Raw genomic sequence first — 24750 nt, forward strand, 5'->3', positions numbered from 1 at the left:
ATGCGGGACGCTAGGGACAAGAAGGAGTACGTGGCGAAGCAGCAGCGGTGGCTGCTCTTCCTTCGCCACTGCGCCAAGTGCCAAGCAGCCGAGGGGCAGTGCACCTACGGCCAGTCCTGCACCGTCGCCAAGCAGCTCTGGCGCCACATCCTCACCTGCGCCGACCCCAATTGCGAATACCCCAGGTAATTGTTACTCTGTCTTCAGCAGCCTGTTCCGTCGCGGCCCACCTCACTGCTCTGAACGGTGCACATGTCTGGTTGAGATCGCTATTTCAAGATGGGGTGTTGTAAGATCGATATAACTTTGTCCATGATCTTCTCAAGCATCATCTATGCATGACCCTCTTTTTTCGCGTGGACGGTTGCTTCCTGTAGCTCCAGCAAGGGCCAACAGGATTGACAGGGCTCGTTGCGCATGCCTAGGGTGGACTGCCTGACGGCTGGTTGTGTGGCAATGCAGGTGCCTGACGAGCCGGGAGCTGCTGAAGCACCACCAGAAGTGTGTAAATCAGAGCTGCCCGGTGTGCACACCGGTGAAGCAGTACGTGCAGAAGCAGCGCATGGTGATGCAGAAGCAGCAGCAGGAGGCCATGGCGCGCAAAGAGGCCGAGGCCCGCGGCTACAACCCCCACATGATGCAGCAGGTGCTTGCCTGCACGCACCAACAGCAATCACAGTGTTCTTACGAGCTCACAGTACACAGCTCAAACCCGATGTGTCCTTCTTGATGATGCCATCTGTGGGAACCTCACAAGATACAATCAGAATTGTGGGATACAAGTGAGACCCAACCGTCTGGACTTGGGGGCCCCGTGTTGAAGGCAGCCGGCTGGTACAGGATGAAGCATCAAGCTTCCATTCTATAGCTAGCGGCGGCTTTCAAATCAAGCTCTGCCAGGTGCACCAAAGAAAAACAAGCACGGGGCCTGACGGTGGCATCTTGTGGCGCGCAGCATCAGGGCGGTGGGCAGATGATGAACGGGATGTACGGGATGCAGAACGGCATGATGCAGCGCAGCGTGGAGGAGCCGCCCGCCAAGCGTTTCAAGCCGGGGCAGGCGCAAGCGGTGATGCAGGGCAACCATGGCACCTCCCTCATCGAGGCCATGAACGCCCTGGAGATCCAGTCCCACCTGGGAACCCTCAAGGTGCCTCTGTTTTTGATTGAGCCAAGCGACCACTTTAAGTGTAGCAGTTATTTTCCTACCTGCGACGGCCAAGGGATTGCAACATCAGGCTCGGCCACATTCCAATTATGCCTGCCTGATTCATGTGAGGGGTCCGCATGATACCGAGCTGCAGGGGCCTCCACATAGGCCTCTGGCAATCTGCTGTGAACTGGCACCGCCGTAATTTTGATTTTAAACTGCATATAAAGAAGTGCAGCGACTGACTCAGAGTGTATCTGTTGGGGAGCAGGCGCAGGCGGGGCAGAGCAGCATGGGCGCAAAGGCGCCGCTGGGGTCGGGGCTGCCGGCCTGGAGCGACCCGCAGTCCGACCCTTGCGCGGCCTGCGGCGTGTGCCGCTACACCTTCGAGCCGCCCTCCATCTTCTGCACCTCCTGCTCCCAGCGCATCAAGCGCAACCAGGTCAGTCATCCGGCCCTGCTCAATCCTGTTGTGTCCGAGCGTCTGGCTCTGCGAAGAATTGCGCTTGTTTCCCTGCCCTCTAGCCTGAATTTCAAAAATGACGAAGAGCGTGGTCTCCTGAGAGCTTGTAAGTTTTTATGCGCCCTCTGTGCTGCTGTGCCCTAAGCTCTCTGCTGAGTTTACACTCGGGTCGATATCAGGGATTGAGATACGGCAGCTGAGATGCAAGTGTGGGTGTGAGGTGATGAGGTTGCTATGGCGCAGGTGTACTATACCACGCCGGCCAAGAAGAGCGAGGGCGTGAAGGGCTTCTGGTGCCACAGCTGCTACTCTGAGCACCGCGGCGAGATCATCCAGATGGAGGGCATGCGTGTGCGCAAGGTGAATTCACTTGGCGTGCTGCTGCCATACAGACTTGTTGTCAAGACTGCACACACAGGGGCACAATTCTTTACAGAGAGCACAGCATTGCGCAAGTCAGTCAAAAGTTTGTGTGCAACATTGGAGATGGGCTGTTCTGAGGGGGTTTGGGCGCGGTGCAGAATGAGCTGGAGAAGCGGAAGAACGATGAGGAGACAGAGGAGGGGTGGGTGCAGTGCGACGTGTGCGATTGCTGGGTGCACCAGATCTGCGGCCTCTTCAACAAGGGGCGCAACAAGGAGGAGACGCCCTACGTCTGCCCCATGTGCCTCATGGACGGTGCGCGGCCGCACAACACGCATTGCTAACCTTCCAATAAATAGAAGCTTGTTGCTCTTTAAAACGCCTGAAAAGTAGCGCCTTAAGAGTTTGCTCTGCTAGGGGCCACACATTGCGTACAGCTTCGCTCGGACCGTGTTTCTGGTGTCTGTCAGGCATCTAATAATATTTGACTTCATTAGCGCTGCCTGCAACAGAGCTGCCACATGAAACAAGAGAGCTCCACAAAGACAATTCGTCAATATCTGATGGGAGACCGCTGTCTGCTGGTGTCTACAGTCTCGACACACACCAGCACGGGAGATTCTCAAAGACATCTTTGAGAATTTTTGGTCTCGTGGAACCCACCAGCAGAATTGGTTTTTGACTGACTGCTGCTGGCATGCTGCGCAGGGCTGCGGAAGGGGCAGCGGAAGGCGATTGCGGTGCGGCCGCAGGCGATGCTGGAAGCGAAGGACCTGCCGCGCTGCGACCTGAGCGAGTTCCTGGAGGATCGCGTGGCCAAGGCCCTGGAGCGCGACCTCCACATGCGCGCCCAGCGCAAGGGCATCCCCACCGACCAGGTGCGCCTGCCTCCCTTCCACTTGTTGGGTATCAATGCATGCATTAAGAAAGCCCCGGCTGGCGGGGGGCGGTGTAAATACTGAGCACCGTGCCCACGGTTGACTGGGTCTTGCTTGGATCTGGCGAGTCCTTCAAGGGGTAGGATTTTGGCAGCCTTTACTGCAGCTTGTCTGCAGACGCACCTTGCTTCTGGCAGGAAAAGCGTGTAATTACTAAATTTAAGATATAATGGATGCCGGTTGATAAAGGGTTTGAAGAGGGAAAATCTATCCCAATTCTACCCTAAAGAACAAATTGAAAGGACAAGTTTTGGACCTGCCTGCCAAGTGGGGTGATCTGATGGGAGGTGTTCCCGCAATGTACTGCCTGGTCTTGTTCCCATCAGACGATGCTGTGCCTGTGGGAGACCCACCCATCAGGAGCTTGCGGGCCTGGCATGGCCTACTGTTTGCAGGCATCTGAAGATTCAATGCAGCAGTGCAATGTTCCGTTTTCAGATGTGCTGAGGGCAAATTTACTACCTCGCAACAGGTGCCGGCGGCGACGGGGCTGACGCTGCGGGTGATCAACAACGTGGTGAAGAAGATGGACACCAAATCCAAATTCTACGACGCCTTCCGGAAGGACGGCTACCCGGCCAACTTCGAGTACAAGCAGAAGGCGCGTTCTGTTTGTTTGCTGTCTCCCGCTCATCATGCCAAAAGCACTGGCCTCTTGCCGTGCGCATAATCGTCTCTATCACGCCTTGCACGTGCTCCCCTTGACTGCTTTTCCTCTGCAAAAGCCTCCGCAAGAGAAAACAAGGGATCGTGCATGTACGCACTTAATTTCTTACCAGTGTCTTATACTGACATGCTCCGATACAGTATTGCCACGGAGACCTTGGGTGTGACAGATGGTCTTTTTTGTGCGCGCAGGTGATCATGCTGTTCCAGAAGCAGGACGGCGTGGACGTGTGCCTGTACTGCCTGTACATGCAGGAGTACCCCGACAGCTGCCCCGCCCCCAACTCCCGCTGGATCTACCTCTCCTACCTGGACTCCGTCAAGTACTTCAGGTGAGTCTGCTTTACTGGCTTTCATAGTTGCTCAATCCCCTGCATGGCAGTTCATGGTTGTGTGTCTTGATGCCGCTTGCTTTCTTGCTTGGCTACTTCAGGCCTGCACACTCACTGCCTCTGGTCTCTGAAGTTCAAGAGCCTCTGGTATCATACTTGTATTTCTGTATCATTGCCTCAGTTTGATTGCCCGCGTGCATGGCTGTTGCTGAGTGTTATGTGGTCACCCAGGCCGGAGGGGGTGATGAGCGCGCGGGAGGGAGTGGCGCTGCGGACGCTGGTGTACCACGAGGTGCTGCAGGGCTACCTGTCCTACGTCAAGGCCCGCGGCTACACCTCCATGTTCATCTGGGCCTGCCCGCCCCTGCAGGTGAGCGCTCGTTGTCATCTGCCCCTGTGCATGAGACTCTTACCAACAGCAAAAATGCAATTGTTGCAAAACACCGCTGCCACTCACTACTGAGAGACATAACTGCTGGAGCGTGATACCCTGAGCCTTGCATGGGAGTGAAACGTGTGGCTAGGGCTGGTGCTGGGACCAGCCTCAGGCTCACTTCTCATTTTGTGCGAGTCTCTGAGTGCCTTATGCTGGTGTGCTGATCATGTACATCTCAGCGGCAATGTATCATTTGTCGCCAATGAGGCAGCAACCTCTGCTTGCTGTTGTGTGCTGTGTGATAGGAGCCTTTTCTTGGTTTTCCCATTGAATAAAAGGGCTGTCAGTCACCTGAGTGGCCCCTTCCGGCTGCAGGGTGACGACTACATCCTGTACTGCCACCCGAGCCGGCAGAAGACGCCGCGCAGCGAGCACCTGCGCGAGTGGTACCTGCGCATGCTGCGCCAGGCGCAGGTGGAGGGCAGCGTCACACACCTCTCCAACCTGTGGGACACCTTCTTCGAGGGCGGCCGCGACCACCGCATAGACCGCCCTTCCTCCACCCACCTCCCCTACTTCGAGGGTGCGCGCCTCCTCTTTTTTGCGCCAGCAGCAGTCGAGTGTCGCCTAGCTGGGCAGGCATACATCTTTGTGCAGAGGCGGCGGAGTTCTGGGCTGTGTTCCCTAAAGTAGATTGAGCGTTTAGGATATGCTTGTCACCTTTTTACACTGGAGATTGCACGAGCTGGCTCTTGTGTCGGATGGTGGTGGAGCTTTGCAGTCAGCAAAATGCCACATCCATGCGGCTGCTGAGCTTTCTCAAATACATCATGAACAAGAGCTTGCTCTTTGCTGTGCCTCGGTAAATGCTGACCGGTCATGTGCATGGCTTGCAGGCGACTACTGGCCGGGCGAGGCGGAGAGCCTGCTGATGAACATGGGGGAGGAGGCACGCGTGGCGGGCAAGAAGGGCAGCAAGCCCGGGCGCGCGGCCAAGAACACCAAGGGCAAGCGCTACGGGTCGGGGCCGGCCACTACGGACACGCAGTTGATGGAGAAGCTGGGCGACACCATCTCCGGCATGAAGGCCGACTTCATCGTCGTGCACATGCAGGAGCCCTGCTCCTTCTGCCGCACCTACATCTCCGACGCCACCCGGTGCGCGCCGCTCCCTCTTCATCTCATGCTACCACTGTGCAAGCTTCCCTCTCGCGTTTATCCGCAGGAGTGGACAGACTGTGTGTCAAGCGTCTTCCTGATTATCATTTTCGGTCCTCAGCGGACTGTGCTGCATAGGATCTCTCCTGCGGTCTGTATTTGCTGTCTCTTGCAGTGAAAGTATCTTGCCGCAGTTGATGCTGCAGACTCTTTACTCCTTAAAGACACCAGATGGTGACCGAGTTTCTTAGTAGTAGTTATGATCAACGAAGTTGGAAGATCTCCTGTGAGCCTGTGGAAGTAGAGAGACTGAGTTTGGCTTCTTGGCACAGGTGGTTCCACCCGGCGCCGCCGTCCAAGGCGATGGTGAAGGCGGAGCGCACGTTCGAGGGCATCTCGCTGGACATCCCCGGCCAGTCTGCCAAGACCGTCACCTCCATGTCCTCCCGCTTCCAGCTCTGCCCCACCTGCTATCAGCTCGAGTCCAGGTGTGCCCTGCATTCGTTGCCTCCGCTGCAGTTCCGGCAAAGCTCCTGATGTCACTTTCTGATGTCAATACCTGAGCCTATACCTATACCTATACCTATACCTATACCTATACCTATACCTATACCTATACCTATACCTATACCTATACCTATACCTATACCTATACGCCGATGAAAGCCAATACATCCAACAAATATCGAAGGTGGTGAGGTGAGGTTGTTGTATGGCAATTACGTGGGCAAAGCGTAAGACAATGTGATGGTGTTTGATGTATAGATTACTGCAAAGAGAGGTGTCTCTGCAGCAACAGTCATGCATGTTCTTGACCAAGTGAGCTAGATGTCTTTTAGCTACCCGCACCTGATTGAAAGTGTTGGGTGGGTGCCACCGTGAGTTGCTGTGCCCTATGTGCCTGGTCAGCTGGCACAGCGTCTGCCATTCATCACCGAGTTGACATGCAAGGGCTGTGCATGTGCCGAACGTGTTTGTTGGCCCATCCCTGAGAGAGCATTGAACCTGGGGACCCTACCACATCCTTTATGAACTGCTATGTGGCATGAACTGCCTGATTAAGTCGAACTGTCTACGTAGTGCGGCGGCTGGCGAGGGCAAGGCGCGGGGCCTGCCGAGCGGGGTGCATCTGGCAGACCTGGTGCCGACCAAGACGGAGCCCATCGCGGCCACCCACGACGAGGGCAATCCCGAGATGCACTGCGAGTTCTTCGACACCCGCCAGGTGCGCCACACTCAATCGTTATACCTTGCACCTTCCGCAGTAGCCAGGGCACAGTGTCGAGGATCTGCACCCAATTGCTTGCTGGGACCCTTTTTGCGTCTTATAGAATGTTATGTTGTGCCCTGAGGCAGTCGTTCAATGCCTCCTCCTGCTGTAGAAGTGACTGCTGCTCAAGGGGCTACTGCCGCGTTGTGCTATAGCCATATGTCAGTAGACATTTTAGGAGCCCGGTGGAGGGGTGTGGGAGGGGCAAAGTGCTGTAGCGAGGGGAGCTCTGGCCATTGACACATCAGAAGAGACCAGGGGCAAGGGTTTCTGGTGTGGCTGAAGTGAGAAGGGAAGCGGGTGTGTGCTGACATGGATTTGCACGTGCGTGCGCAGGCGTTCCTGTCGCTGTGCCAGGGCAACCACTACCAGTTTGACAGCATGCGGCGCGCGAAGCACAGCAGCATGATGGTGCTGTACCACCTGCACAACCCGGACGCGCCAGCCTTCTCCTGCTCCTGCAACGCTTGCGGCATGGAGATTGAGCCGGGGCAGGGCTTCCGCTGCTCCGTCTGCCAGGACTTCGACATGTGCACCAACTGCAAGCACACCGTCGGCCACCAGCACCAGCTCATCGTGCGTATTTCCCTCGTTTCCTTTACCTTAGCCTGCTTAAAATTTCTGTGAGTGATTTTACTCTGACCAGACGTGAGCCATACTTGAGCAAGGGTCTCATGGTATCCTTGCATGCCTCCTCACTCTGCTGCAGGACAGTCCTTCCATGTCTTTCAGGGTCCCTCGAGGCAGGGCCGAGAGTTTGAGTTGCTTCAAATCCAAATTCTTCTTTGAAATTCGAATCGCAGGCGCACGCGCGGAAGATCGACGAGACGCGGACGCGGATGACGGAGGAGGAGAGGACGGAGCGCAACGCACAGCTGGCGCGCACGATGGCGTTGCTGGTGCACGCGAGCGGCTGCGCGGACCCGGAGTGCCCCTCCTCCAATTGCTCCAAGGTCAAGGGCCTCTTCCACCACGCCGTCTCCTGCCCCCAGAAGGTCGCCGGCGGCTGCCAGCTCTGCCGGTGCGCGCCCGTGCTCCCTCCCACCCCTGTACCAATTTTTTAATTGTTTCTTGTCTGATGTGCTGCCAGGCAGCGCCGAGCAGCTGTTTGAGAACACCCGTGGAAGGGATAGTTCTGCATGGTCCGCCATTCCATGAATGCTTGTGTGCGGGCTTTGCTGCATGCGCCATTCCATAGGTGTTAATGGCTCAGCTCCTTGGTGCTGCCTGGTGGCACGAGAAAAGGTGGCCAGCGCATTTTTGGTTTTTTCCTTCGGGGCGTGAGGCTGTGGTTATTTTTGAGGGAAAGGTTTGGGCGGTGGCTGATGGTGTGTGGTGGCTGGGGTGCTGCGCAGGCGGATGTGGATGCTGCTGCAGGTGCACGCGAAGCAGTGCCAGAACAACGACTGCCCCGTGCCGCGCTGCCGCGAGCTGCGCGAGATGCGCAGACGCGCCGTGGCCCGCCAGGAGGACCAGCGCCGCGTCGCCTACCAGGCCATGCTACGCAACCAGAACGGCCAGGTCAGCCCGCCCAATCCACCCTGTTTGTTGTAACCCAATCCTGGCCCCACCTCTTCAAGACACGTGACGTACTTCCCTATCCATACATCGTGTCCCTGGCACTGTATGTTTGCACTCACCTGAGTGGGTGGAGCTGTGCAGGGGTGTGTTTGTCACCAGTGCTCCCATTCATACATCCTTTCTGCCTTGCACTGGGTGCCAAAAGGCTATGTATGTGGTTTACTGGTGTCGTGCCATTGTCCACACGCTTTGGGCGTTACTAGCTATGATTGGCTTTTTGAAGGCGTGAAGCCTTGGTCGCCAGCTTCCAATGTGCTTCTCTGTTTGGTGTGTCGTGCTGATGCGGGTGCATGTTGGTGTGAGCAGGGCGGCAACTCGTCGCAGGGCCCGTCCGGGTCGCAGGGCAAGGGCTCCGGCGGCGGCAGCGGCTCGCAGGGCAAGCACCCGGGTGGCGAGATCAAACGTGAGAGCCAGTACTGAGGCGTTGCCTCTCTCCCTCGCCACCTCTGCTGCCCTGCTCTCTGAGCGGCCCCCGGGACAAGTCAGCCGTCGCAGCAGCCGTGCACAGCTGCGGTCGGTGGCGGCTGCGGCTTCCCGGCAGCTGCGGAGCGGCCGCGCGGCGAGCGAGCAGGCAGTTCATTGGGCGGGCGCCAGTTCCTGGCAGCGCCTGTTTGATGCAGCTGTTGCTCGTGCTGCAATCTGCGCTGGCTGTGGGGTGGTTGAGGGCGGAGAGAGCGACCGCGTTGCTGTATTGTGGTATTTGGTGAGTGGGTGAAGTGGCTTCCCGGGCGGTGATTGGGTATTGGGCTGTGGGGGAGATCGGCTGCACGAACCATTTTTGAGCCGGCCTGCGTGCTGCGCGGTGGTCGCACAGGCGCGAGAAGTCATGAGAGATTTGTTGAGAGTTGGGCGCGCGTTGAGGTGGCATCGGGGGGTATAGCACGTCCCTTCGCGCATGCGCGTCATTTATTCGGACAGGGCCTTAGGCTCTGCCCACCACACCTCCCCTTCCCCTAGATGTAGAAGGGACGAAATGGCCAAGCAATGCTCAGGGAGCTCTGGAAGAGCCCTCTAGTATTGAAACCCCAAGCGTTGCAGGGTGCGCGCACCGACCACACCAGGTGACTGATCTTGGAAACCTGAGTGCAAGCAGGGCTGTCCCTGACTCCTCCAGCAGATAGGTGCAGGAGGAGCATGACAGCGCGCTGAATCATTTCTGCCCAAACAGGCCGATGCGCGCCGATCTGGGACTATATATTAGGGGGTTAACTTGAGGGACTGCGTGCATTGGCGCGCGCCCCTTTTGCGGCTGCAACACATGCTTTGTTGTGCGTCTCTCTACAGAACGGCGAGAACTCTGCCACAAGTCCAGTTGTAAAGGTAATCTGACGCTGCAAGCCTTGGGGGAGCCTGCGCAGCCGAGGCAACCGCCTGGGCTGCAGCGGCAGGCAATTTCTTTTTCCTCTTTCTGAGAGTTATCCGGCAAAACAGTATGTGCTGTGCGCCGTGCGTTCGGGCAGCAACAAGTTTCTAGCTATCTGAGACTGACCTTGCGATCCTGCTATCTACCTACTTGGCAACACAATGTCTTTACACTAGGGGTGCACTCGGGGCTGTATCTAGAGGCTGCCCCCGCATGCATGCGTGCAGCAACGCTTCCTCGGCTGTGCTTTGCTGCATTCGCTGCTCTTTGTGTCTCGGACGTGTGTTTGCACGTTTCTTATTGCAGCCTGCCACTGAGCTTTTTTGGTCCCTCTCTCCGGGGTTTAATGCACAGGGTTCACACAGTGTTAAGGACTGCGGTACAGACAGACATCGTTGGGGGCTTTGCGAGCATTGGCAAATTGACTAAATTTGGTCACGTTGATTCAACCTAGCGTCAAACGAGCTGCATCAAGTTTATGGCAAGCACCATTTAATGCTACTTATGGCTTCCAGATCTGCGGTGTGTAACAAAAGGCAATGTTTGCGTTGAGCGGGACCTGTAAACATATTGATATACACCTTGCGTGCGCAAGTTGATGCTTTACAGCAATCAGGATGTGTACTCTTTTTATCGCGACAGGGATGCCTGCATGCTTGAATTAAAGCGGGCCCGTGAAGCAGCATGCTGCGTGTGCAAGGGGCTCTACAGTACAACTACGGTGTACATGTGGGCAAGTACATCATTATGCACAGATGCATGATGCAACATTTTAGTGATAATTGTTACTTGCTTAACAGCTGCAAGCTCCATAGGGATGGGTAGGTCACCACAAGCACGGTGCGGTATTTTCAAGGTTTTTACCCATCCCACGGTGCGGCTTGGTCTAAAAGTTGTGGTCTTTGCTTGCTCAGATCTGTTACACTTCAACTGGCCCAGCCACAGACTGGCAACCTTGAGGACAGTGGCTTGTCGGAAAAGCTCCGTGTAGCATAAGACATTTCTTGGTCATTAAAAGTGTCAAACTTATCCTGGAGGATCTCAAAAGGAGTGCTGGATGGGCAGCCTTCACTGGAGCTCTGGCGGCTGGGTGCATTCAACAAGCATCACAGACACCACAAATCTGCCGCTCTTGCTGCATCCCCTCACAATCAGTAGGTGTTACTCAGCTTCTAATAATCTCTTAGCAGCCCAGCCCACCCAAAAACTTTGATCTCCCAATCACATGGGCAGCGAGGGTCCAATATCCATGAGCCATAGTTGTCACAAGATTCATCTCGGTGTTGATCCCACGCCAGCAGCGTCCGAGACAAGCGTCTAAAGTCTCATTTACGGATTGTCTCGCGCGCGAACCTCAGGCGACGACGAGCGTCTTTCGCCCCTTGAAGGTCTTGGCGTGGGCAGCCGTCCTGCACAAAGACCTCACAGGTCACACGCAGTGCCAGGCAAATCGATAGGCGAATCCATCGGATTTTGTGCTGATTCGAAGAGGTCATCGCTATCCTTTCTCAATGTTAGAAAAGAGCAAGGTGATTCCATTTCGTCTACCCATGCATGGGCATCTCATGCCCCGGTTTCCAGCTTCCATAGAGCCGGAGAGCAATTCCAAAGCTCCATAGAGAGCCCACCAAGGATTTGGCAAAAAGAGCACGGGGATGATTGGCAACAAATCTACCTCAGGCGAGTGGTGCATGCACCCAAATCTGGGAGATTACCCTTGCGCAATCAGCTCATAGATGTTGCCAAGTGGTATCTGCGAGCTCATGAAGTCATGAAAAGGCAAGGGTCAGAGCCGCCGGTAGTGGAAAACCAAACCAGTCAAGACATCGCACACAGTGTCTGAAATGCTGCAGAAGATACTCCCCCAGAAATCGGCATACCATCTTCCGCCCTTGCACAAACAGCCTGCAGGCTCACTTCCGCGAGCTCATGATGACATGGAAATTCCTCAGAATCGCACCAGTCGCGGGCCCACGCGTCAAAGTGCACGATGTCATCGATGCTCGGCGCGGCCGTGAGGTCAGCCTTGTGCGCCTCGCAGCAGGCCGACACCAGCGGAACGATGTCCAGGTAAGCGATCTCTTCGCGCAGGAACACTTCCACCGCCTTCTCGTTCGCCGCGCTCATCACCGCCGTCATCGTGCCGCCGGCCCTGCCACACGGTTCCCCCTTTTGAGACGAACAAGCGGCACCTTAACGAGCAGATCTTCAAGGCAGGGACAGTAATAGGAGATATCATCGAGTAGAGTAATGGAGATTCAAGCTAGAAGGATAAATAGCTCTGCGATCATGTACTCAGTGATAGAACCCGGAATTCACATAATTGCATGTTTGGGTGACCTGTGAGATAAAACACTGTATACAGCTCAAGCAGAACATAGCCGGCAAGAAGGCCCAGAGCTAGAGCAGTAGAAGTTGCACATAGCCTGGCCACTGCGTAATATACACAATTGAGCGGCCTCTACATCGTCCCTTCTCCCCTACAGACCCCAGGGGTTTATAAAAGACAACATGTGATATTAAGTATCCCCCTGAAGACCCATCACAGCTTGAGCATCGCACACAATGGAAAGGCAGCGGCGGCTCTCACCGGCCGGCAGCGTAGGCGAGGTCCATGGAGGGGTACTTTTGGCGGTCGGGGGGCGTGAAGGTGAGCTGCGAGGCCTTTGCGAAGTCGAGGCGCGGCCAGGTGACCTCGCTGCAGGGCACACGCTCCGGCCACGACATGGTGTACAGGATCGGCAGCCGCATGTCCGGCCAGCCCAGCTGCGCGCAGAAATTAGTTCCCTTGAGGGTTTTCTGTTTTATGAACCCTTGAGGGTTTCCAGATATACGTGACCCTTGGACTGAATGCGCAAATAGTCTAGCACATCGAAAGTATTCACTGCGTTCGGCCAGCCGAGCTGCGCGCCAGTAATATCAGATTAAGAAGAAGACACAGGTGCATGGTGACAGATAGTCCAACTTCAGCTTCTGTTGCATTGGCTTTGTTTCCTTACTGCTTGTCTGGAGAAGCAATGGAATCTAATCAGCCCAGTAGTTCAAAGCATATTTCGATGCACCAGCTTGAAGAGTGGTCCCAGTATTGCGCCATCAGCAGATAGCACTGAACAACATTCCATGGAGGGTCCAACAGTCAGTCTATCTGGGAATTGTTTCAATGCTGCTGGCCCATAGAAGCAGCCCATAGAAGCAACAACAAGCACACAGTGTTGCCATCGGGCCTCAACATACTCTCCTCAGAAGGGGTAGCAGTGAACGCACCTGGGCGAGCACGGAGGAGTCCTGGGTCTCGACCATGGAGTGGATGATGGACTGCGGGTGGATCACAATCTCGATGTCATCGTAGGCAGCCCCGAACAGGTAGTGAGCCTCGATAACCTCCAGCCCCTTGTTCATCAGCGTCGCGCTATCCACCGTAATCTTGGGGCCCATGCTGTGCGACAAAAGGGGCACGTCAGATATGACTGAACCGCGCCCCTGATGTATGTATGCAGAGACAGCTTGGGAGCACCAAGAGCATGTCAAGCTTCATGTGGCATGCGCTGCTGCACAGGCAAGCGAATGCCTGAGACGGCTGTAGCGTACGTCAATAGTATTATAGTACACGCTTTTCCTGCCAGAGGCAAGGTGCGTCTGGAGACAAGCTGCATGTAAAGGCTACCAAAATCCTACCCCATGCTGGACTCGCCAGATCCCAGCAACACCCAATGTAGTGTATATAGGTGAGAGAAGTGGTGCCTGGAGGCCTGGTGAGATGCTGCATAGGCAATTGTGGGCGCAAGACAAGTGATGTTATTTTGACAAGGCAACCACAGAATTATCAGTCAATACCTGTGCTCACTGGGCCAACAGAGCAGCATGGGCTTCTTTGGTCCAGTGAGCATAACAACTGTCTATCGCTCTGTGGTGTTGCGCACTTTAGGGAGGACAAGCCCGGGCAGAGTTGTTGTTGTGGTACGCAGATGCAGATGGGGGGAGAGGAGAGGTCACCTCCAGTTGGGGTGCTTGACTGCGTCTGCAGCAGTGACCTCTTTGAGCCTCTCAACCGGCCAGTCGCGGAAGGCGCCACCCGAAGCAGTCAGAATGATTCGCCGCAGGCCGCCCTCCGGCAGCCCCTGCAGGCACTGGAAGATCGCCTGCAAGAGAGGAAGACACAACACGTCAGCACACAGCCTCTCAGCGCGCCTTAGCACGCAAGACCAGAGCACCGCTACGTGAGTACCCTGAGCATAGCATTTTATCAGCCCCGTTCAACATCTACAATTGTCTGGGAAAGACAATGACGACATAATGGCGTCAGGAGAGGCATATGCGGATAACGATTGTAATGGTCCTGCCCCGAACCAAAGCCAAAGCAGACTGCAACATCCTTGGACAGAAGCCCTGTTGATGGACACAGGGGGCCAACACCTTCAGACTCATTCACTGAATCAGGCACAATGATGTGTATGACACGCCCCCCTGACCCCATGCTCATGCAGACGCCTCTCGATACGATCCAGCTTATGTCGTGGGTTTCAGGGCGGGATAAGTACAAGGAGAAGGGTGCGCAGAGGCTGACCGAGTGCTCAGAGTCGGCTGGCAGGATGTTGACGCCGTGTTCGCGAGCCAGGGGGAGCACGTAGGGGCCGCCGGCGATCAGCGTCTCCTTGTTGGCCAGGCAGATGTCCTTACCCGCCTTGATGGCCGCCACTGTCGGCTGCAGCCCCGCGCACCCTGCCGCGCACACCACCAGCGCTCACACGCATGCGCATGTCAAAAATAGCTTCTCACCGGGTTACACAGAGCTTCACGCATTGATGCTGTGCTAAGGTGATGTCCAATTGTGCAAAGATGGCAACCGATCGCTCCATTCCTTTCTTAAGGAGTCATAGGTTATGGCAGTCGAGCAGCCAGGTACAAGAGGGTGTGCGCACTACTCACCGACGATGCCGGTGACGACAGCGTCAATCTCTGGGTGGCGCGCGACCTCGATCGCGCCCTCGTCCCCCACCAGGATCTCCGGCTGCCGCGGGACATCCCTGATCGCCTCCTTCAGCTCCGCCACCTTGGACGCATCCCGGATCGCCACCAGCTTCGGCTGGAACTCCCGAATCTGCGCCGCGGCATCAAGTGCTTGAGCTCTATGTGCATGCGCACCTCCGGTTTGTTGACAAATTGGAGGCACAGGACAGATCTGAGATCTACTCTCAGGAGCTCTTATATTAGAGTCAGCCCATCCGATCAATTGCAGCCCAGCCCCAGAGCAGGGCTTGTAAACAGGAAGCATGAAGAGTTCTGCGATGACTGCCTCCTGTTCGGCAGTGATTAGGCGGAGAGTTGACGTGGGGCAGACCTGCTCTGCCAGAAGGGCGACATTCCCTCCCGCCGCGAGGGCCACCACCTCAAACCTGTCCCCATGCTCCTTCACAATGTCCAGCGTCTGTGTGCCTATTGACCCTGCACCCCGAACCAGCATGCTGTCAGCTCTGCCTCAGTTGGCGCAGAGGTGAGCATGTCAAGCGTGCAGCAAACATTTTGAACAAAAGCAAGCTGTACAGGAACACATGCAAGGCAGATCATTTAGGAGCAAAAGAGACTGCTGTACAAACCTGTAGAGCCAACGATTGAGAACTTCTGCGCAAACACACAATATAGAGCCTCAGCTTCATTGTTGCTAAGCCAAACGCTCGCACTGTTAAGCGTATGGATGTGATCAATTGTGGCAAGCAGCAGGGACTATGAATTGCACCGCACCTTCACACCCTCCCTCTTTGTGACCTCTGGAACAATGACGCGGCCAGGCCAGGCCGGAGGGGGCTGATTTGCTGTGTTACCATTGCTACCGTTGGCCGCGTTGGATATGCACAGCCGGGCTGCCTACAAGAAATTGTGCCACAGAGCATGTTCAAGCACCTAGCTTTGGAATACACGACCCACGGCATGTACAACAGAGGCCCTGCCTCGCACATGATGTTGTTGAATGAGATGAGATCACATGGATAATGTCACAAGAAACTTCTGAGAGTGAACTCGAAGGACAAATGAAAATGAGAACAAGCGCGATGCAGTGCCAGAACTTACCCTGCGATTGCATATATTTCTGCATGCTGGTCTCTGTCGGAAGCTGTTTGTGGCAGATTTTAATCTACAAAACTCTTGACCTCTTCCAGTCAGCAACTCGGCTTCCATACTGCCTCACGGCTCCACAACAAAACTGGAAATCGTCCCCCTTCTGACGTGCAGACGTAAAATTTGGTCAACAAACTTTCAAAAGCTCCTGATCGAAAGATCTGAATATTGAGAGCGCCTTTTTATTGGAGGAAACTGGTTTGCAAAGCATCGAGATGGTGGATCAGTTTGGCAGATGATGTGCACAGCTGGCACTGTTGCCTGTTCGGGCTGCCATGTGAGTTTGCTCATGATCGCTGATCCTCGCACATCGAAAGCTGATGCACCATCTGATAATGCCACATGTTGCAGACCATCCCTGTGCACGTTTAGAATGGGGTCAAAGCTCCTGAGGTCCTTTTCGGGTGACATCTACACATTGCAAACATCAAGATGACAAAGAGAGCACAAAATTCTGCATTGCTTATATGCATCTTCATTTTATGCACGATTATATGTGATGCAAATTTCCACGACGATGAGTTCGTGCCAACAGCGCGAAGAGCACTTTTCCATGGGGTGAGTGATCAAGGGCACTCAAATGCCTGCTCCTGTGAGACAGTGGCACACACATGTGTGTAAATATTATATATCTTATTCTGTGGTGCACCAGGTGAGGACGCAATGGCACGATCTGCTTGGGAGGCATTGCCCCAAATTCGGGGAGGATCTCTTGGTATGCCCAGTTGGACAACAGCACCTCTGGTGCCATGTTCTGCATGGGAATGGACGACGAATACTTGTGCTATCAGTTTGCCAGAGAATCTTATATCTGAATTGCCCTGCATGTAGGTAGCAGTCCCGATCCCCCTTCCAAAGGGCTTTGTGGAGGCAGACAACTACAAAATCCAATTTACTTATGATGGTGCGACCCTGCTGATTGCCTTCACTTCCGAACAACGCCTGCATTATACACTGATGTTGCTGTCAGGTCCATTGGTCTCATCTGGGTGTGTCATCAGGTGATCGGTTGGTGACCCCATGGCTGAAAATCATTGGGAAGGGCGCCCCAAATCCACCAATGCTGCATGTACACCTGACGCGCACATCAGACGCCCTTACTTCAGTATCAGCCAAGGTTGGGAGCTTGCTTAGCTAGCGTCCTGTTCGTCCATCACCACCTTGTTGTCAGTCCTCAGCCACACACCCATAGCTACGGGAAAAGCAGTGTAATGCCTGCTTTGGTGAGAAAATTCTCTGGTGGATGCTCTGTACCACGAGTCCCCTCGCAGGAGCAGCCCCTTGAAGACATGGCAGACATAGTGTTTTTTTTCCAATAACAACACAGCGTAAAATGCCCTGAAGAAATGTTCTGTGCTTCCTTGTAGGTGCTGCCAGTACCACAGGGCTACCTGTATGCGCACCACCAGTTGTTTGATGAGTTTCAGAATGCCACCGTCTGGCCAAAGCACCTCCTTGTCGAGTACTCCTGGACCACCCAGCACTCTGTGGATGCTCTGTCGGCCCTCTACGTCATTTTCTTCATCTGTGCGCACCCTTTCTCTCATCTGTCAGAGCATCTAAGGCAGCAAGCGGCTGGCAGTATTGATTTGCTTTAACTTGGTTGCGTAACGCGGATAGAGATGCTCTGTTGCAGCTGAGTATTCTAGTTGCTGGCAGTCACCTTCCTAGAGACAATCAATTCTGGATCCTGCACACCATTTTCCAAGCCTCTCCAGCTAGAATCTACCTACTAATTGTCTTATGTACGGATTCTGTGCATATTTGCTGAATGGTGCCGTGTACTGTCTGACTCAGGTCTGTTGGTGTTCATGGCGCTAGCGCTGAATGTAGTGGTTGCCTACGAGACAAAGCTCAAGGCGTTCATGGCTGAGATTGCTGGAGAGGACCCGTTGTCCGTCGCTCCCCTGGTCAAGGGGGATTAAGTTCTCGGCAGGAGCAGCTCTCATCAATGAAACGTATGCTTTAGGAAAGCTCGCTACGAAGTGCCTTTAATTGGGGCCAGGTGTCTGCCCCAGACAGCTAGCTACAATTGCACAAGATGGCCTGGTCGGCACCTGGCCGACACTTGGTCGGCACCTGGATCTTTCATGCTCTCACAGCAGTTGAAGGAGGTAACATCACTGAGAGTATTGGCAGTGGCCTTGTCATAGTGAGATTGGCATAGTTTGCTGCGAAAATGAGAGGGAGAGACATCTGGGTAGAGAAGTAAGAGTAAGCGGTTGTGAGAGTTCTCTCGGTCAATTTGCAGCTGCAGTCACTGGAATTAAGAAATTCGATCATGCTTGGGTTTGCACTTTTGTTGTGGATCACGGTGATTTATGCAACGCTCAATCTTGGCCACCGAGCACATGGGTCACTTAGTGGTCACTCAGTCACACAGCCTGAGGCTGTGGCAACAAGGATGAGTCATTAGCTGCCACCGTGCCGGGCTGGAGTAGTGCCGGGTGCCAGGAAACCTCTTTGGACGTGCAGCAATAAATGCTAAACAGTGTTCTCGAGTCTGGGGCCATCAGCAGCACGCAACATCAGCAGCATGCATGGCTATGCTCAGCTTCCCCTCGTGTCAATTCTGCACGTGCTGCCGTTCAGTCACTTCGTGAGTAGAGATCAGGACGAGGCCCAGCTGCACTGCAGAAAGAGATGGCCAGTACTTCGAGTGAAAAACGCACGTGCTTAAGCTGTTGATTATCCTTTGGAACGTAATCATGCAGTCTCTCGTCCATTGCCGGTCTGCACCATCTGCACAAAGTATCTATCGTGCTGCACCCCCGCAGAAGATTCGTTGCACGCACATCGCATCAGCAAAGTCGACATTCTTCAGCCACAGAAGTGGTCAGCTCAGATCGAGCAGACCATCACTTCTCAGAAGATCTGCCACTCCAACGTCCACGATCAGTGGCAAGGTGCTCGTCTTGTCTGTTCCAACCATACATAACTTATTCTCAAAGACCAAAGCACATTGCTTTCAATAGCAATCGTCTATGATGTGGTTATCTAAAATTGGTTGTTGAGATAGCTGGCATATCAACAGCACCTATGTGACTGACTGCTGCACTAGAAATCGGTCTGGTACCCTGCCCGAAGTCTTGCTATCCTGGAACTCTACGAGATCATGACGAAGAGCGTGAAGGTCCGTGTGTCATGCAGGTTGATAAGCTCACAGCTGAAGAATTGGAGGTGGTCCTGCAAGAGCGCACGAAGCCCTTGATCATTGATTTCTACGCCACGTGGTAAGCTCACTTTTCAAGTATCACATGTTCAAGCCTGACAGGGAGGTCTGTGTGATGCACACAGTCAATCTACCGTGTTGAGGATGCAGGCACGGCTGATAATGGTATAGGACCAGCACGTGGTGCAGATTTGAAGCTGACAAGAGAGGCCTGTGGAATGCATACAGGCACACCATTAATTGGAGGTCTCAGGCACAGACTCTTTATGTGGTGATCTGAAGCTGAGACGGGGTGTTTGCGCATGGCAATGCAGGTGTGGCCCTTGCCTGCTCTTGGCAAAGGAGCTCGAGCAGGCAAGCTCCCAACCTGAAACTTTGCACGCAAGGCACCCTGTGCCTCAGAACTTGGCCCGGCAAGACCACCGAATCCGACCAGCACATGACCTGGATAGGGATGAACACATCTGATTCATCAGTGCTGTTCAGGTAGCAGAGGAGCTGGGAGACACAGTGCGCATAGTGAAGATTGACACTGACGAGCACCCAGAGGTCAGCTCGCAGCTACAGGTACTGCCCACAGCCCAGGATGTAGCCTTTTATTCGAGCTGGGACAAAAGTCAGATCACTGGCTCTGTGGGCAATGAGCAACGATGGCGTACCTACAAATCCCCCAAAGTGTGGGTGTCACTGCTTCTGGTGCAAGTGTTGGACACCAGTGCTGTTTGGGAAAGCTATGGGGCCTTGGTAGCGATCAAATTATCACGAAAGATTACCACGAAAGATAAGACTGAGGCAAATACTCAGATTCTTGACGCTCGACATAGGTTTTTAGGGGCTTAAATTGCAGCCCTGGCTGGCCGGGGGCGGTATCAATAATGAGCACCATGCCCACGATTAACTGGGTCTTGCTTGGATCTGGTGAGTCCATCAAGAGGTAGGATTGTGGCAGCCTTGTCTGCAGGAAAAGCGTGTAATACTCACAAAAATTGCAGCTACCCCCTGCTAAGCGTTTGTGGATTGCTGCCCGCAGATCCAGGGCCTGCCCACGATGGTATTTGTGGGCACCGATCCCAACAAGCCCGCGCTGAGAACAGAGGGTCTACTGCCAGCGCACGTCATCAAGGAAATTGTCCAGAATGAGCTTTTGGCGTCAGAGGCTGAGGCGGCAGCCTGAGGACGGCAGACTGACATGGATGCAGCGCCTGGACAATTGCCTGAGCAAGCAGTGTTTTTCTACGGACACCAACATGAATGTTTGCCTTACTTTGCTTTCACAGCTTCTTCCGCGCTTGTAGGGCTGCTGAAAGAGCTGACATGGTTGAAGGTACAGTGTACCTGCCAGCTTTGCGTCACTGCTTTGGCGAAGCAACTGAATTTGGGTCCGCGAGGCAGAGGTTTTTTACGCTGATTACAACAGAATGTGGTACGCATGCACTCACAGAAATAAGATGCCTGGTGAGGCTATCTGGGACACTCACTCGCACAAACGTTCATCTGTACACCTGCAAGTCTGCTGCCAATTATAGGATATTCAGTGCATGCAAGATCACAAAACTCACCGGGACATAACATGCTGGCATGCAAATTGACCTGACAGGAACTGCACAACCAAGCCTGAGTTGAGCTCAGTGAGCTCTGATTCAGAATCTCTGTGTCTAGCTGCAGTCAGCCAGACATGTACAGCAATGCCACAGCATTGCATCATTGAACGCCCACCTATAGGCCCTATGCTTTAGAGAATGCACTCGCCAGCACATATACAATAATGGTGGTCCTGCTTGCAACAGCTGACCTAGATCTTTATAGCAATTCAACGAAGTACCCAAGAATAGAAGAGAAGACCTGGCAATGTGAGGACAGATTGGTTCGAGCTCCAAGGTACATTGTCTCATTCATGGCTGCCTTAAAGTTCCATGGGATCATCAGCGCTTCAACAGATACCGCTGCCATGCGGCTAGCCTTCCAAGAATTCTCTTGATATGTTCTGAGCAGAAATAAGAAAGAAACCGATCCCTTGCCACATGGCATGCACCTCTGCAACAGGCCTTCTTAAAAGCCCAGTTGAAAGACAAGAAAATGTTTTGCTGGACTGACTGGAATCGTGCAGCCCATGCTCCAACACCACATCGCAAAAAAATGAAAGCTGCGCACATCAGACCTGGCATTGCATTGCCAAACTTTGCTCGAACAGGGTCCAAGGTTGCAGCCAACTCCCTTGCTGGCAATCGAGTGTCAGGTAGCGCACACTTGTGTGCCGCCGCAAATCATATGCCTGATCACAGGTCTGTCCTGCAGGCCACTTGTGGTATGCATCATGCTGACCGAAGGAGATCTCCCATCAAATCGTATGTGTCCAAACCAGCCTCCTGAGATTAGCCTAAAGCTTGCTGGGGATGCTTTACTCAATATTAGCGCGACAGAGGCCGTGTGCATTGAAACACAGATGCCCTGCAATGGGCTCAGCTTCGTTTCAGCTGCAGCTGATGGCCTGCATAGGGATTCTCTACCGGCTGAACCTGCATTACTTGTTTCAAGTTCTCCAGGTGCTGTGGGTTTCAGACTGATGTACAGATGTGCTGTCTTCCTCGCATCTCAAGTGCACCTGCCTTCTGAGCTGAGCCTCTCTCTCTTGCCGCGTCAGTGCAATTGAACGGTCCTGACACAGACAATTCGCAGATTTGAACATGAGTAGATGCTGTAAGGATTTCCCGTTACCATAACTGATACAGTGGGGCCCTTGCCGCCCCATTGAGCCTGAGCAGCGCTGCGAGACCTCGAGCACCAAGACCGCATCCAGCTCCTCACACTGCAACCCCTCCCCTGGCCCCAACTCTTAGACAGCGCAACAGGCTAGCAGAGCACCGCTAGTGCTCGCGCGCCGGTGCACCGGCATGCACTTCAAAAGGAGCCCACTTGGATCTGTCCGCTTCCCTGCCGTATTGCGCATGCTCACGGCAGCCGAGATAAGCTGCTGCCGCTGCTGCTCTGTCAAGGGAGGAGTACTTGGGGCCCCCCAGTGTGAGGGTGGGGTACCTCCCGGGGCGGCTGCGCGCGCATCAGGCGTCGACCAGGCCGGCGCGGCGGGCGCTGAGGGGCTTTGCATCGAGCATGTGCTCGTCTGCGTCGGAGTGTGCGGCCTTGGCGGTCAGCAGCGAGGCGGCCGACAGCTCAGCGCGGCGCTCGGCGTCCATCGCGCGCATGTGCTGGTCCAGGTGCGCGAACTCGAACTTTTCCGGCTTGCTGCCGCCCAGGGACTCGTAAAGCAGGTCCGGGGAGATGGTCGGCTGCAGCGCCTCCTGTATCTGCTCCACGTTGCTCGCAAACGCCACCTTGCTCCTGCGCCAACAGCCCCCCGGTCAGCAACCTGACCTCCAGGCATCACTAGCATCATCCTGCAATCGTAGGTCGGCCGCCTGCAGGGTGCTGCTCCAAAACACTGGCAAGGTCTGCTGTGCTGACGACGTCTGCCAAGTGATCTGCTAGTGTTAATCGTAAAAATCATGTTGGCGCTAGGGTAAATGGTGAAAGTCATTTTGCCGCTGGAAAACAAGCACGCATGAAGCGTGGACCTGATATGCAGCCAAGGGCAGGTGTTCCCCGTGCCCTGGCAAGGCATGGCAGGCCGCAAATTGAGAAGTGGATGAATTTTAACACTGCACGGCATCCGGTGGTTTTGAGGGGACCCCAAATGTGCAAGGCCTGAGGTTGAGAGAAGATGGTTGCTTACTTGGTGATGGGGTCCAGGAAGGGCACAATGGATCGCCACAGCGCCCAGAAGATCAGCGGCGGGTTGCACACCGATGCCAGCGCCAGCCGCTCTGGGAAGTGCGCTTGAGCGGTGCGGATGAGCTCTATCCTCGTCTGCACAGAGTGCTGCATCGCTTAGAAAGGTCCCACCAGGGTGCATCAATATTTTCCACCGGTCATCCTGAGTCTCCCCATGCCAGACAGGTACTGGCGCTCATCAGCAATCAAGTGCACACACCAGAAATTGCGTGGGTCACATATCTGATGCGACCTTGAAGAGACGAGGTTGGGATGTCAAGACCAGTCAATTTACTTGTCTTCTTATAACGAGAAAATAACGGCACAAGCCTGTAACACCTTGCATAAGGCCGAGTCTGATCTGCGCAAATGCATGCTGCACGCTCTGGAAGCGGGAACTGAAAGAATGGAACCCACCAGGAATGTTGGCATGATGGTGTTGGGATCTGAGTAACCATGCATGTCGAACACGACCACTACCTTGCCAGCACCTGCATTCACAACATGACATAAATCTCTGAAAGGCTGCATGGCGGTTTTCATTCACCACGGCCTGATGAGCATGGCTCAGCATATAGCACAAGGCAGCACGCCATAACACAATACCCACAGCATTTGTGCTGAGCTCTGAATGCCCTGTGCTCCAAGGTGGAACCCACAGCAATTCCAAGGTTACAACAAGGGGCGTGGGACCACCATGTGAAGTCCTAGCAGCTACAGAGTTGCATTGCTCACCGGTGTTGTCTGCCATCCTACAGGTGCACTCCAGCATGTAGACCCAGAAGCGCATGTACTCATCGGCTGTGGTCCCCTTTTTGGATGGCGCCCTGCACATCAGACAAGCAGCACCATAAGAGCAGCCCATGGTGACAGTGTGATGCTGTGCAGGAAGGCAGGAAAGCAGAGGAGTCCTCACTGAATGCTTGGCAATGTTTCCTGGAGCTTGATGCTGCTGAATCAGTACACACCTCAGGCGATAGAGCAAAATGGGCCGGCCGAGGCTATCAGCTTGTGACAGCAGCTCAAGCCTGCCGCCGCTTGCACAGGCCTTGACGTCATCCCAGTAGATGTTCTCCGGCTTGAAGCGGGCACGCCATTGCAACGTTCTCCGCAGTGCATAGGTTGCATTGTGGACGTTGTTGTTCCTTGCCACCAGAAACCTGCATAGGAGGCAGGAAAACTTTGTCGGATGGTAGGCTGGCATGAAAGTGTAGATATAAATACTACAAGGCCACGAGGACAAAGACACCAACATACCACAGTAGATCCAAGAAAAGCACAGGTGTCCATAAGCAGAGGATGTCTGAGCATCCCATGCCCAGGCTAGCCTTCGTACACCAATTCTGGGATATAGCTTGAATTCCAAATTATTTCAATGGTATGTTACAGGTCCATATTCCAAATGTGAGAACCCAAACACCAAGATGCAACAGATTGTAGTTTTGCGACGTCTAAATTCACCATCTGGGGCAGGCCTGAAGAGCGCAACTTAAAACAAATCTCAAGGGTGCAAACGTGTCTACAAACACCTAGGCAGGCTCTCACCTGGTCAGGCAGGCGTCCGATGCAAACATTTGCAGGGCGGGGTTGCCCTCGAGGAGCGTCTGCACATTTGCGCGAAGCTCGTCTGTGGGCTTCTGATCTGTCTTGTGCGAATGCGAAAACCACCCCATAATTACCTGCAATGGAAATAGAATGAATTCGCTTAAATTCACTGAAGGTGAATGCGGGATACTTCGGTTGCAGTGCAGGGGACCCCCCGCTCTCTTCCAGCACGTCTTGCACCGTCTGACTTGTGAGCCGTCCAGGCAGAGAAAGTGGCCAGATCGCGGCCCTTGAATCACATCGTCTGAATCTCGAGAGAAATTACAGCCAGTGTAAAACGGTCAGGAGCAGCTCCTCCAGTCGCTTCAGGCATGGTGGGGTGTTTTGGCTTGTCCCAGCCGCCAGGCGTCATCGCTTGAATGCGCTCACTCTGCATGCGCATGCACATGCATGCAAGCCTGCCTCCAATCAGATGGAGATGTAGTGCAAATACA

At 54.3% G+C, this 24750-nt stretch overlaps 5 protein-coding genes across 5 annotated transcripts; 3 read left to right on the top strand and 2 right to left on the bottom strand.

Moving 5' to 3' along the window:
• COCSUDRAFT_23618 (DUF906-domain-containing protein) lies at positions 1-8845 on the top strand (the record flags this gene model as incomplete). Its single annotated transcript, XM_005648214.1, has 17 exons — positions 1-185; positions 463-646; positions 1043-1150; positions 1401-1592; positions 1857-1973; positions 2135-2291; positions 2685-2854; positions 3387-3524; positions 3773-3912; positions 4144-4282; positions 4664-4871; positions 5185-5515; positions 6527-6671; positions 7053-7292; positions 7520-7737; positions 8072-8237; positions 8604-8845. 17 exons carry the CDS (start codon positions 1-3, stop codon positions 8715-8717), a joined length of 2952 nt encoding a protein of 983 aa, XP_005648271.1. The 3' UTR covers positions 8718-8845.
• Positions 8846-10564: 1719 nt separating this feature from the next.
• Positions 10565-15959, bottom strand: COCSUDRAFT_47418 (1-deoxy-D-xylulose 5-phosphate reductoisomerase). The gene is made up of 11 exons (XM_005648215.1): positions 15727-15959; positions 15400-15522; positions 15255-15279; positions 14999-15102; positions 14587-14758; positions 14225-14379; positions 13654-13799; positions 12925-13096; positions 12251-12426; positions 11621-11812; positions 10565-11069 (listed from the first exon to the last, which is right to left on the bottom strand). Exons 1-11 carry the CDS (start codon positions 15832-15834, stop codon positions 11015-11017), a joined length of 1428 nt encoding a protein of 475 aa, XP_005648272.1. The 5' UTR covers positions 15835-15959; the 3' UTR covers positions 10565-11014.
• A 249-nt stretch (positions 15960-16208) lies between these two features.
• COCSUDRAFT_66074 (hypothetical protein) lies at positions 16209-18003 on the top strand. The gene is made up of 6 exons (XM_005648216.1): positions 16209-16332; positions 16427-16489; positions 16606-16678; positions 16776-16891; positions 17142-17301; positions 17572-18003. Exons 4-6 carry the CDS (start codon positions 16835-16837, stop codon positions 17697-17699), a joined length of 345 nt encoding a protein of 114 aa, XP_005648273.1. The 5' UTR covers positions 16209-16332; positions 16427-16489; positions 16606-16678; positions 16776-16834; the 3' UTR covers positions 17700-18003.
• Positions 18004-18422: 419 nt separating this feature from the next.
• On the top strand, positions 18423-20418 carry COCSUDRAFT_53444 (thioredoxin-like protein). Its single transcript, XM_005648217.1, has 5 exons — positions 18423-18680; positions 18925-19007; positions 19261-19300; positions 19433-19513; positions 19977-20418. Exons 1-5 carry the CDS (start codon positions 18483-18485, stop codon positions 20118-20120), a joined length of 546 nt encoding a protein of 181 aa, XP_005648274.1. The 5' UTR covers positions 18423-18482; the 3' UTR covers positions 20121-20418.
• Positions 20419-22002: 1584 nt separating this feature from the next.
• On the bottom strand, positions 22003-24384 carry COCSUDRAFT_41891 (CRAL/TRIO domain-containing protein; the record flags this gene model as incomplete). The annotated part of the gene is made up of 6 exons (XM_005648218.1): positions 22003-22282; positions 22674-22807; positions 23129-23202; positions 23447-23538; positions 23680-23871; positions 24257-24384. 6 exons carry the CDS (start codon positions 24382-24384, stop codon positions 22003-22005), a joined length of 900 nt encoding a protein of 299 aa, XP_005648275.1.
• Positions 24385-24750: the final 366 nt, after the last annotated feature.

Source organism: Coccomyxa subellipsoidea (genome assembly GCF_000258705.1).
Source record: "Coccomyxa subellipsoidea C-169, whole genome shotgun sequence".
NCBI lineage: Eukaryota > Viridiplantae > Chlorophyta > Trebouxiophyceae > Coccomyxaceae > Coccomyxa > Coccomyxa subellipsoidea.